Raw genomic sequence first — 13,505 nt, forward strand, 5'->3', positions numbered from 1 at the left:
AACTCAAGAGGGAGGAACAGCAGGAGAGACAATATTGAAGAAGACACTACCTAAATTGGTTATTCTTGCTTCCCTGCAGTTATTCAGTATGTGATATTGCTCCTTCACATCATGATGGTGGTGGGTGCCCTATAGAAGTGGGAAGGGTTTTTTAAAAATCTTCTTTCCAGAAGATGTTGATTCCTTTCTGAATCATGCTTCCAACAATCCAGCTGTCTCTTGTGTAAAGCCATGGTGGCTCTATGACCATTAGGTTGTCACAGCAAAGTTCAAGCCTGCCTTCACCCAACATCCATACATATATTTCTCAACAGTAATTGCTTGTCAGTGAATGAGGTACACACCTCTGGCTGAGTTTCTCACCTGGTGGTGCTGAGTTCAGTTGTTTTTGATTTGATTTATTATTGTCACATGTATTAACATACAATGAAAAGTATTGTTTCTTGCGCTCTATACAGACAAAGCATACCGTTCATAGAGAAGGAAACAAGAGAGTGCAGAATGTAGTGTTACAGTCATAGCTAGGGTGTAGAAAAAGATCAACTTGATGCGAGGTAGGTCCATTCAAAAGTCTGACAGCAGCAGGGCAGAAGCTGTTCTTGAGTTGGTTGGTAGATGACCTCAGACTTTTGTATCTTTTTCCCGACAGAAGAAGGTGGAAGAGAGAATGTCCGGGGTGCGTGAGGTCCTTAATTATGCTGGTGTGTCTGCCACCCCTGCTGAGATCAGTAATTTGTCAGAGATAGAAGTTTGTGGCTGTGACCTCTTCCACTGTATGAGTCAAGAACTGCTTCATTGATTATTGAAGAATTATGGTAGCATTCACATGACCAATGTTGCCAGAATATCTCACTAAGACTAGCAGTTACATTAAGAAATGAGAACCCTGATCTTGAAAGTGAAGGTCTGAATACTGAAATTGGAAACCTAAATCTAGATTTAAAATTCGCTCATCTTGTTTCTGCCTAACTAAAATTTACTACAAGAAATGCTCACGCCTCAACTAATCTTTTCACCCAATTCATACAGATTCAGATTCTACAGGTATGTATGCTGGATGGTGCAAACATAGAACTAACTGTAAATTGTCAATATCTGCAGCTTGCTTAGGTAGAGCAATTGGCTGAGAAATAAACATTTCTTGCAATAACTTGACATAAACCCCAGCCAGGCGAGAACAAGCTGACAAAAAAAAAGGCAAATTTAGATTTACAGCTCCCATATTCAGGTCTCAGTTTTTGTAATCCAGTTCAACATTTTTAATAGAGTGGACAACATTAACAGGTCGTGGCAATCTGCTAGAATGCTGATGTGGATAGCAGTAGTACACTTTGTTGTTTAGACATTGTTTTGAATTTTCTCCGTAGTTCAAAGATGTGCGGGTTAGTTTGATTGGCCAAGATAAATTGACCCTAGTGTCAGGGGGATTAGCAGGGTATAAGAGGGTTATGGGAATAGGGCCTGTGTGGGATTATGGTTGGCACAGACTCGATGGGCCGAATGGCTTTCTGTACTGTAGGGGTTCTCTGATATTCTATCAGGTAGAGTGTGAATCATTCAGAAAGGAGTCACACAAAATAAACTAACTTTCTCAATGTTTGATCCTTCTGAAATTTTGATTGCCTCATGGCAGCCATTGGCCTGAATTTTTCAGATGGTAGGAGATCAACCTCCACCACCTGGATAGTTATCGGAGAACACACCTCCACTGACTCTGACAGGCCTGCTTCCTTTTAACACTCAACTGAGCGTTGATGGACAGCAGGTGGGACTTTGCCTGCACTTGGAAAGAAGTCCCGCCTTGGAGAGCTGATGGCCAATCAGGCTGGCAGCTCTCCAGCCCATCCAGGCACAGCATTGCAGTGACCGGGAGAGGCACTGCAGTTTTGTCAGGCCTGAGACACAGTGCAGGGAGTTGATGTGAATGTAAGCAGCAAGGGTCCCAGGGAGACTCGGTGGTACCTAGGGGTTTGCGAGAAATGCAGTTGGGTTATCAGGGGATAGGCCGGGCTCGGTGGGAGGGGTTCAGAGATATGCGATGCTTGAAGTGAGGGTGCTGCCAGTCAGAAGGGGGCTTCTGATGGAGGTGCGTGTCACCACTTTCCTGCCTGAGATCGAGGATGGTGAATCTTTCTATTTCCCACCCTAAGCTACCTGAAGCCTGTCAGCCTGAAAATAGTGGCTGGATGAGAAAAGGCCCTTAAAGGCCTTATGTTGGGCAGAAGTGCACTTCCCGCCGGAGGCCCTGCCCACGCTACTGTAAAATTGTGTCCGGGGCAGGCAGGATTCCAGATGGAATCTTGTCCATGCAATTTCACACTCCTCCCATTCGCACCTTTAAACCAGGAAATAGATTTGTCAAATGAGAAGTAACCATGTATGCTGGAATGGAAGATTAACCATGCAAACAGCTTTATGTAAATGTGGTGGGATTTTCCATCCATTCCTGCCGGCGGGATTGTCCGGTCCAGCCGACAGCGAGCCCCCATCACAGGTTCCCCTGCAGCAGAGGTACGAACAACAGGAAACCCCGTTGATGGCAGTGGGACTGGCAGATCTGGCCAATGGCGGGCCTCCTCCACCGCAAAGTTCATCATGACACGGTTGATGGGAGGTGGGATGTGATGGGGAAATTCCATCCATTATAGATGCCCAATGGGTGCTCTCGAGAAAATCCATGTTGAATATCTTGGTTCTGAAAGCATTTTTAGTGGTTGCTTATCAATTCCTCTATCCTCATTGATCAACCTTTCCACTCCATAATAAGCCATTAGAAAAATGATGTATGTTTTCCAGGTCAGTTGAGATTTTGGAACCCAGATGATTTGAACACTTCCCAGAGTGTGTTCGGCGCTGACCCTAAGGATATTCAAGAACGACTTCAAGCAGTTTCCGAAGAGCTTGGAGTGACCAAAGACAGTTACCTGAGTAGCAAAGACCTGATTTCCATTTGTGATCAATGTGGCCTTCAGAATGTAGATGCGGAGGTGAGTTGAATGGACTTTTTAAAACTGATTATGGATTTTTTGTCCTCGGGTATAAAGTCCTTTCTTTTTAAATGGAAAAGGAAACAATTTAATTTCCATCCTCCAAAGGTCCACTGCACACTATGCTCCTTCCTCAACAAGCAGATAATCAACTGTTAAGGCATAGATCACTTCTAACTCCTCTGGTCAGAGATGCACAAGAATTACTTGATTTTTCTTTTCATTCATGCATTTTGTTTTCTCCCAAAGATGCGTCCACTGCTTGGTACTTCTCTGCTATCATCTGTGATAATGTGTAAAGCTGTGAGAGGCAACACTGAAATTTCGATATTATACATTTCTTCATTTCAAATGTAACAGGTTGCCTAACTGAGTTTAATTTATAATTTACTGCATGGTCTTAAGTTTAAAAAGTCGTGCAAATGTTCTAACTTCAGTTCTGCTGGATACATATACAAAATTTTATAGAACAGGGGGTTCCCAAACTGGGGTCTGCGGAACCCCGGTGTTCGTAAGAGGCCTCCGGGGGTCTGTGGAAGCTCCAGCAGCCACCTGACAAAAAGGCAGTATTTATTTTAAACTTGAAAAAATAGCGCACAAACGAAAATGCGCTCGTTAGACAGCTGAAGAAGCCAAGGTTTGAGAAAGAGTAACGGTCACAAATCAAAGAAGAACAAAACATTCAATTGACAATCGGAGCCCTCTTTCTCTGGGCGTTGGCTAGTCAGCCTATCAGTAGCCAATGCTCGGAGAGGTAGGGCTCTGATTAGCCAATTTGATTTCTTGCTTGTTTTCTGTTGCTGAGCAGAAAAGCGGCTGTGCAAGTGGAGCTGTGGCCTGTGTGACAAAGGGGTGGGAGCTGTAACGGAGGTAAACACTCTTACTCAGTAAGATAAATTGTTACCCCAGCAGTCTCAACCACATCCTGAGAACACATGTTTTTAAAAAATGTAAACCCTGGCAAATAAACTAAATGCTAGGTAAGGGGGGCTTTGGCAGGGGATTCATGGGAAGGGGGCTTTGGGATGGAATTATTTTGAGGGGGCCAAAACATGTTGTTGACACAAGAACATTTTGGGGTTCCGCAATGCTCTTGGGAGGTCACGAGAGGTACCGCGGCTGGAAAAGTTTGGAGAACCCTGTTATAGGATCTAGTATTGGTCCCTCACTGGCACAGAGGAAACTGTTATAATATTTTAAATATTGTTTTGAAGAACAAATTATATTTTAATGACTTTATACTGAGCAGCCTGAAGTGTTTAATTATTATAATTGTTGCATTAAAATCAGGCAATAGTAAAAGCTGCTATATTTCATTCATGTTTTTTGGGTGATCATAAAATTTATATTTTTTTCAATCATTTTTAAATCTGAAGTATAAATATACTTGGATTTAGTTTCATCTTGATAATTGTGCAACTAATTTACTAATAAATGCTGTGCACTAATGAGGAATATGCTTGACTTTGGAGTTCTAGTTCATTGTAATGATACATTGAATTTCCATGTGCTTAGATCAGATGTGGGTTTATATTGATTCGAATGAATTGCACAATGACAGTAACAATACAAAAGAATTTCTTTGTGAAATGCGCTGAAAACTGGGACACATTGTAGCTTTAGTAACCAATTATGCTAGAATATTTCTGTGATTTGCCCAAGGTCTTTCTCTGTGTGCTGCAGCAACTCATTGCCTGACTGGAATATGCCTCCTGCTGTGTGTTTAGATGAGAAATTTTTCAGTGTGTCTTCTAATTGTTTCCAGTGGAGCCTTGTCAGTTGCAGTTATACAAAGGTTGGAAGATTAAAGAATAGTATTGGAAGCTCTAAATAAAACTGGTGACACATTTTGCTTTGTTAGGTAGGATAACAAACTCGATCATTTAAAATTGCATGTGTGTCATTTGAAAATGTCTGAAGTTAAATCTTGAAAAGGAATTTTAAAAGTCCGACATCCTATAATGCGGTCAATTTTTTTTCAGTCCTTTGTGTACACCTTTCTGGATGGGTCGTGGAGAAATGTAACACGTGGTCTCCTTGCTTTATTTAAGTATTTTTAAAGCCTTTGAAATTTACCTTCCATACCACTGAGATCAAAAAACAACCCAACGTTTTTGATTAAGAAAGCATCTGAAGGTGATGGGTATGTCGCCCGTACGATTGTAAATGAGAATTTAAATTGAATATAGCATGCTAATATGCTTTGAACAATTTGAAGTAATATACTCGACAATTAGCTTGGAAAATTGATGGAAAAAGCATTGTAAATCCATGGGTAAATGTGCCGGGTAATGTCAAACTGCGCTGAATCTAGAATTTCTTCTTGTCAGTCACCTGATTTTTTTTTTTTGGCGGGCTGGTGGTAGTTGTGAGACTTTTTTTGGCCACAACTCTCCTGGGCTAAGAGAGATAAAGAAAAGCTATTGCTGTACGACAAGTTTGCACTTTTAGGGCAGGATTTTCCAGCCCTTCCAAGCAGCAAGCAACGTAAATGGCCATTGACTTCTACTGAACTGAAATATCCCCTGTTGGCAGTCAATGGCGAGCCGCCTCTGCTGTGGGTGAATGTGATGGGGGGGTGCATGCAGAAAATCCCAGCCTTAGATATCAGCTGAAGATAAAATTGAGACTGGCCGGGCTCCCTCTGATTGAGTAGCTTGCTGAGACTAATACAGAAAACAATACAATGTGGCCGATGGGCCTAGCTTTCAAATTTTGAAAATTCCTGTAGTTGAAGATTGCTTGCAATTTTACTAAATGTTTATTGACATCAGCCCGAGTTCTATCATTATAGGATTACTTCCATATGACTGGTTCCACAGCCCATCATTATCACAGTGCAGGCCTGGAAGTTCATAATTGATTGACAGTTCCAAGTAGTTATAGAAAAATTAACTGTCTTAGATATGGTCCTAAGAATACACATAATTGTTTCATAAGGGATTAAATACTTGAATGGATTTAAATGTATTGAATGGGCCTTAATCCATGAATGTGTCTGCAACAGATATTTAGAATTTTATTTTATTTCATCTCAGCTTGGCTCCTGAGGTCTGCCATAGGGGATTCTGGGTGATTTGGCATTGAGGGCATAAGGGCAAAGGATGGTGGGGGGCATGGGTTGGCATGAGCTGGCACTGTGCATAGAGGCTATCATGGAGTGTACTAAGGGTCATTGGGGGATGAATAAAGGTTCATAAGTTGGCATAAGGGGCCATGGGGGTGGGTAGAGGAGCATAGGTCAACATGGAAGGTCTGCGGAGCCATGGAGATAGGTAGACGAACATAGATTGGCATGGAGGGCATGAGCGGGTGGGGGGGCATTGGCATAGATGAGGCAAGGGGAATGTATGAGGGGTGAGAGCTTTAGGGTTGTTTTTGTTTTTACTGTTTTGTTTACAAACCTTTGGCTGCCTCCGAACCGTTTACGGGAAGATGGACACAACTCCAGGCTCCTGAATCAGAAGCAGAAATTCAGCCCATAGTTTTATGGTAGCCTTCATAGCCTCAGGAAGGATGGCTATATCTTGCCTGAACAATCTCTTTGAGGAAATGACATGTAAAGTGCACTGCATAAAGCTCAGCAACTTGGCGTTCCTAAACTTCTAAAAATACATTTAGCAAACTATCATACATACTAAAGACTATTAGTTCGGCTCAAAACTTGAAATGTGCATTTGGAGCAAACCTTCCAAAATGATTTCTTGTTTGAGGATTGTTGGAGTGGTGGGAACTATTCAGTGAGATGCTGCAGGAATCGGCATTAACCCTCCTACTAGTTCTAATTCATATTAACAACTCAGATTCAAAAACTAAACGCAAACTGGTAAAATCTTCAGATGCTACAAAGCTCAGAGAAGACAATTGTTTCTGAGGAATTAACCTGGGAACTACAATGAATTGAACAAAAAAGGTAATGGATAGAATAAAAGGTGAAATTTAATACGGACAAGTGTAAAATATCATGTAAGTTAACAACTGGTAAAATAAGTGCTCTGAATAATGTTGAAATAACTAAGGTAGGAGTTCAAAGAGATCTAGTGGTTTTACTGGACTTGACACACACTGTGGCTGGAATTTTCCTGCTCTGATGTCTTGGGACCCTGTTGCAGGGGTTGTGGCTGGCTAGCCTAAAGTCCATCGATTTCCAGCAAGACTGGACAATCCCGGCAGCAGGCGGACCCGGAGAATCCCGCCCTAAGTCTGACAAATGCAGTGCAACAAACTAACAAAGCAAATAGAATGTTGAATTATTTAGCAAAGACAATGGAGTACAAGTTAGGACATATCTCCAATTCTGCCTTCAATTCTCGAGGGAAACATTCAAGCCCTTTGAGGCAGTCTACAAGGCTGATTCCTAGCTCCAGGGGACAGTGGAAAAGATTGACGGCACCTGGATCCTTCACCTTGGAGAAAAAGGTTGAATGAGAGGTGACATAGAAGTACAGAGGATAGTAGATGATAGGGAAATGGTAAATCCAGGAAGTTATTTTAAGCTAATCTGAGGGTGCAAGATGGTGCATAGGTTCATGCAAATATAAGTAAATTGAAGTCTGATGTCAGGGAGACTTTGTCCCCAGGAGTATCAACCAGATTTCCATTGAAGCCATGTCAATGCAATCATCCAAAATAAGTTAATGGATGGCAAGAGCCCTGTTCACAAATGAATGGACATGCAGAGCGGAATGGTGAGAGCAGATATACTAGTAGAGTCCACAGGGCCAGCAGTGGAAGAGTTGAATTGAACAGAAAGGAGATTGGCAAGATGTCCCCAATAGACATGTAGGGCAGGCAATTCAGCAAGAGAGCAGGATGGGGCAATTGAGGTTGTTCCTCACAATGAGCCGACTGTGAGTACCTTGATAAGCTTTCACAGGAATGCCAAGAGAGGCACACAGGGAAGCTGTAGCCAAACCTGGGACAACGGCAACACAATACAAAGGTCAAAGAGTACTGAAGGGTTTAGTTGGGGAATTAGGAGAGTAAAGTACCTGAGGCGGGAGGAGTGAAAGGAGTCATGACGACAAAAGAGAATGATCAAGGAGGGATAAAGACAAAAGAAGATAGAGAAACATTGGAAATAGATTGGTGAACTTAGATCCAGAGCAGCTAGCGGCTAAAATGCTCATGTGAATGGACTCTGGGAAGGTTCAAATGACACACCAGGTTACATAAACAATTAAGATACAGAAAAATCCGACAGTAAATAGGAAGGAGTTCAGAATTAAAATCGGAAATCCCGTGGTGGGATAACGATGCTTGGAGTCTCAACCTATTGACTGAATTTGGAGGTGTAGTGAATTAAGTTCAGAAGCTATTCCAAGGTAGTGTATTGGAGGACGCATTGGTGGAGGTATACAGGATCAATTTTCTGATGGAAAAGATGATGGCAAAGTTGGAGGACGCCATAAAATCCAGAAGCCTCGGCCCAAGCTTGTGCATTTCTGACCATTGTAACATTCGACCAGGAGAGTGTATTGTTAGCTCGCTGGATCTTCCCATTATTCACATTGTTGTAAGTGTGTTGATGTGTGTATGACCATTTAGAATGAAGTCGATATGGTGATTACTGTTTTGAGTCACTGAAAGCTGCCTGTCAGAGACAATAAGAGTTTTAACAACACCAGGTTAAAGTCCAACAGGTTTATTTGGTAGCAAATGCTATTAGCTTTTGGAGCACTGCTCTTTCATCAGATGGAGCAGCGCTCTGAAAGCCAATGGCATTTGCTACCAAATAAACCTGTTGGACTTTAACCTGGTGTTGTTAAAACTCTTACTGTGTTTACCCCAGTCCAACGCCGGCATCTCCACATCATGTCAGAGACAACACAATTTCTGGTGTCCTGAATGAGCAAATGGTTTATCCATGTGATTGTCTAGAAACCTGGATACTCTAAAACGTTATCATGCAGTCAGTCAAATTGTACTTTTTTGTTTATTTTTGAAGTCTAATATCTTGGCATACTATCTGTTTGTCCAAATTATCTATAGGTTCTCGACACAATTTTGTAACACCAATGACACAGCACAAACCATCACCTACTAATTTTTTGATGGGGTACTTCAACAGGCATTAGGCTCCCAATTTACATATTGAAATAGCCTAATGCCCCTAAGTGCTGTCCAGGGCACCTTAAAAAAAGTGTTGCATGAATCATAGAATCTCTACAGTGCAGAAGAAGGCCATTCAGTCCATCAAGTCTGCACCAACCACAATCCTACCCAGGCCCTATCCCCATAACCCCCCATATTTATCCTGCTAATCCCCTGACACTAAGGGACAATTTAGCATGGCCAATCAACCTAACTCGCACATCTTTGAAGTGTGGGAGGAAACCGGAGCACCCGGAGGAAACCCACGCAGACACGGGGAGAATGTGTAAACTCCACATAGACAGTGACCCGAGGCTGGAATTGAACCTGGGTCCCTGGCGCTGTGAGGCAACAGTGCTAACCACTGTGCCACCGTGCCACCCAATGTAATAGTGAATATAATAGTGGAGCAATGCCTGTGAAAATTGTTAACCTTTGCAGCAGATTCCAATTTGTACTTTATTAACTGTTTTAGTTAGAAGAAAATCTATCATGTTGTGAAAAGTCTGAGGTGGCAGTATGTGCAGTAACTGCCCAGCCAAGAAAGAGCATGTCTGTTGTGGTATTTCAGATTACTTTTAACTCCATATACCCAGATTACTGCAAATAAGGCAATCCTCTGGTCATGCAATTGAAAAAGAAGCCCGTTCCAAATTTAAAGGATCAGGTTAGTTTAGCGGGATTACACTGAATGCTTGAAATTGTAAAATGGACAGTATAATGGAATAGGACTGCACATTTGTATCCATTCACACGGTACGTAATAGAGAATTAAAGGATAAAAAAGTTGGATCCTATTATTCGATTAAAGCCTTGGAAAAAGTACGCCTCCTCAAAATCAACTTGTTTTGAAATTGGCGTAGCAAATCACATAGCTACATTTCCACAGAATCAATTAAATCAAATTATTGTTGAGACTTTTTCACACTGTCCCCGGATTCCCAAACATAATGTAGTGGGTGAATTTCTCGTGAATGGTTTCTTATCAATGTTTAGTTTAACTTGATTCACCTGTAAGGTAATCAGACAGGCATAATTAAACAAAGAATGCTGTCAACAGAGCCTCCATGGGCACACAGCCAAGCGCTGATTTAATTTAATGGTTGTGTGAAATGTCCTTCTCATTGTAGACATGTTGGCCCCCCCTAGTGGCTAACATGGAAGCTAATCAGAAATGTGCTACACATCGCATCTGCTTCTATTCACAAATGTTCACACTTCAGCTTGCTGCCACCTCCAAATATCGTTGCGCAGTTACTTTGGAGCAGGCATCTACTGCATCATTTTGTTTCTTAAGAACGCCTGCCCTTTCTATGCATTAGATTCTATTTTTATTAGTTTTATTTTTTTCAAAAATACAATCTATGGGATTGGCCCTATGTTTGATCCCAGTACTTTGTCAATAATGAATGTGTTTCACTTACATGATGCTTTTATACAGATGGATAAAATGTATTCAGTTTGCAAAAAATACAATCAATGATGCATCAGCACATATTAGCACAGCAAAAAAGGAGCTGCTTTATTATATTTGTTGTGCTAATTTATATTATGTGGTAGTAGCAAGTTGAAGGATTATCTGCAGTACCTCCCCAAGACAGGGTTGCTGTTTAGGCTGTTCCATCAGCAGGGGAATAGCCCCAAAAGTGGAGTCATGGAAGGGGGTCGTTCCTAGAAGGCCTGATAAACTACCAGGAGCTGGCTCAAGAACAGTGCTGACATATCTGAACATTGATTTCTGCTTGAGGAATAAATTGTACGGTGAAGAATCTTAAAGTAGAAAGAGTTTTTTTTTAAATCATTTGCTTTTAAGATAATTTAAGTTACAATATTGTTTAAATTGGAGTCTGGGTTATAATTTCCACAGACTTCTTACTTCCTGTTTTAATCATCCTTTTCCTTTTTTTTGAGAAAGAACGACAGAATAATCAGATCAGCAAAGTTAGTTGTGGCTGCTGAGAAATTCACAATGTCGAAACTCCTGAAACTATTCGGATTTGTTTTGATTATCTGAGCAAATTCTGAATTTTATTGAGTTAAACTATTAAGTGGAATCATATAATATCTGAAACCAAGATTCCCGGATATGCTGTTTACACTTTTAGAAAATAGGTATAGAATGTATGCTTTGAAAACTCTACAGTAGTCATATAATTACAGAGGTTTGTTACCACTGATGTTTGCATCTTGTTGCATTGAATTTCTGAACACTTGCTTCTGGTTTACAGGTTCTGGATGACATATTTCAAAAACTAGACCAAGATGGTTTAATGCGTCTTGAAGATTTCCTTTATGGCATCTTTAAAAAGTCAACACCTTCATCTTCTTCCACTCCTTACAGGCAACTAAAGAGGCATCATTCCCAGCAGGTAATGAGCAATTAATGAATGGAGGCAGCCTCAAACAATTGAATGGTGTTGCAGTGATTTCACTAAAGTACGTGCTGTTGTACTGACTTTCCAGCTATTACATCTTTTAAAAAATGGTTTAACTAAAATGCCAGAAAAAGATCACCTTGTTACTCCCCCCTTGGGGATAAATTTTCTGGTCCTGTCCGCCGTGAGAATTATTGTGGGCAGGATGGACAATTTGACAGACAATTGAAAGGTCCGTTGACCTCTGGTGGGAATTTCCAGTCCCGTGGCTGGAAAATCCTGCCTTTTTCTCCTTTCACTTGAGATCAACAAATCTTTTCTCACTGCCTTCCCATGTTACGCTTTTGGGTTTTCACTTAACCAAGTTCAGCAGCTCTGATCGGTCCTGAGAGCAAGTCCCTGAATCTTGTAATTCAGTGTGTGAGGGTGCCCGTATCTGCTGAAACATCGCGTTCATTTGTTGTGAGCCCAGCCCAGGGATTGAACAGGGAGGTAAAAGAGTAAAGGAGGTGGAGGTTGGGGAGGGTGAGAGGAGAATGGCGAAGGCAAAGGAACTATCTAAATATTGAGAAGCTTTGAAAATTTCATTTGAGGAAGTGGGTCATGAACTAAACCTTGGCCCCAATTCCCATTTTATGAGGGAAAGAGATCAAATTAGTTGAACTTTCCCTCCCCCGGGCTCTAATAAGAATCACTATGGGGCTGATGGATGAACTAGTGCATTAACACCGACACTCAGCGTATTATTGAGACAGTGTGATGGGCTGAATCTTGAATATAGTAAGCTCAATCTCTTCTCTCCCAGAGACTGAAATTCCTGTCAGTGGGAGGGGATGGCACAAACTATAGGGTTAAAGATTTCAAGAGGTAAAAATTCCTACCGGTGGATAGGTTGAGCTGCATTATGTGTGTCCGCCCCCCCCCCCCCTTGCAGATCTAGTAATTGGTCTTAAAGAGGTTCCTGTGGAGTACACTTTAACTTTCTCTCTTGCTTCTACAGTGATCTTAGTGAGAGGGGCAGGTGGGTACAGCTATTTGTTTGCTCCATTATAAGGGTTTAGATTAATGTTGCAGGGGGAAGGGGGAAGGTTTCCTGCACACTTTGGAATGCTGAAGCTTCTAATATTTCTTTGGTATATAGGTCAGGGCTGAAGCCGAACAAAAACTTCCTTCAGCAAGCAATGCCAGTGTATCCGTGTGGTTAAATAGGTATAAAACCAGAACTTAATGAGGAAGAATTGGCTTAGGTACTAGCAAAGCCTGGGAGACATGCCTTGTTGCTAAGTTCACAAGTTCAGATAAGTAGTCAATATCATTACATTTTTTTTCCCTCTGTTCACGTGTTAGCCATTTGATGAAAGTGGACGGCGCACTGCTACCCCATCTGCTATGACAAGTACTATTGGTCTCCGCCTGTTTTCATGTTTGGATGATGGGACAGGTTACACCTCAGCAGATCAGATCTTGGACACCTGGCAGGATGAAGGAATTGAAAACGGCTTTGAAATCCTAAAGGTATGACAACAGATTCAAGTCCTTGGGTGGAAAATATGCTCACCTGCTTGAGTTTTATTTTGATCACTGCGACTGAAGATCTCAAATGTGATTGTGATGCGCCTCTGATTAATGGCGGCTTGTGCTGAAACGATCCTACACGGTGACCAAACTCAATGATTACTGTTTTCAGACCTTGGATTTTGCTCTGTATGGGAAGGTCAATCTGACAGAACTTACCCTGGCTCTGGAGAACGAACTTCTGATAACAAAGAATGGAATCCACCAAGCTGTCCTGGCCAGCTTCAAAAATGAGATTAGACATTTAAAGTAAGTCAATTGTTTCCTTTTCTTTTTAGTTGAAACAAGGAAACCAAAGAACTCTTTCAGATTACTTTTGCATATGCCCACACATTTCCTGGTTTATATACTGATTGAAAGACACTGATTGATTGTACTGGTGTCATTGTGATTCAGCTTCTAAAGCTCAGTATAGGTGAGTTTAATACTGTCTTATTAATTTACTTATTTTAATTTTTTCAGTTTAATTTTAAGG

At 41.4% G+C, this 13,505-nt stretch overlaps 1 protein-coding gene across 4 annotated transcripts in view; it reads left to right on the forward strand.

The window, feature by feature from the left end:
• nin (ninein (GSK3B interacting protein)) overlaps window positions 1–13,505 on the forward strand; it is a 163,315-nt gene that overhangs the window by 92,935 nt on the left and 56,875 nt on the right. For all 4 annotated transcript variants that reach the window (XM_078233948.1, XM_078233946.1, XM_078233947.1 and 1 more), the window contains exons 6-9: window positions 2,797–2,987; window positions 11,309–11,449; window positions 12,803–12,970; window positions 13,143–13,279. In XM_078233948.1, coding sequence (XP_078090074.1) covers window positions 2,797–2,987; window positions 11,309–11,449; window positions 12,803–12,970; window positions 13,143–13,279 — 637 coding nt within the window. The remainder of the gene's footprint in view (window positions 1–2,796; window positions 2,988–11,308; window positions 11,450–12,802; window positions 12,971–13,142; window positions 13,280–13,505) is intronic.

This window comes from Mustelus asterias, chromosome 18 (genome assembly GCF_964213995.1).
Source record: "Mustelus asterias chromosome 18, sMusAst1.hap1.1, whole genome shotgun sequence".
Lineage (NCBI taxonomy): Eukaryota > Metazoa > Chordata > Chondrichthyes > Carcharhiniformes > Triakidae > Mustelus > Mustelus asterias.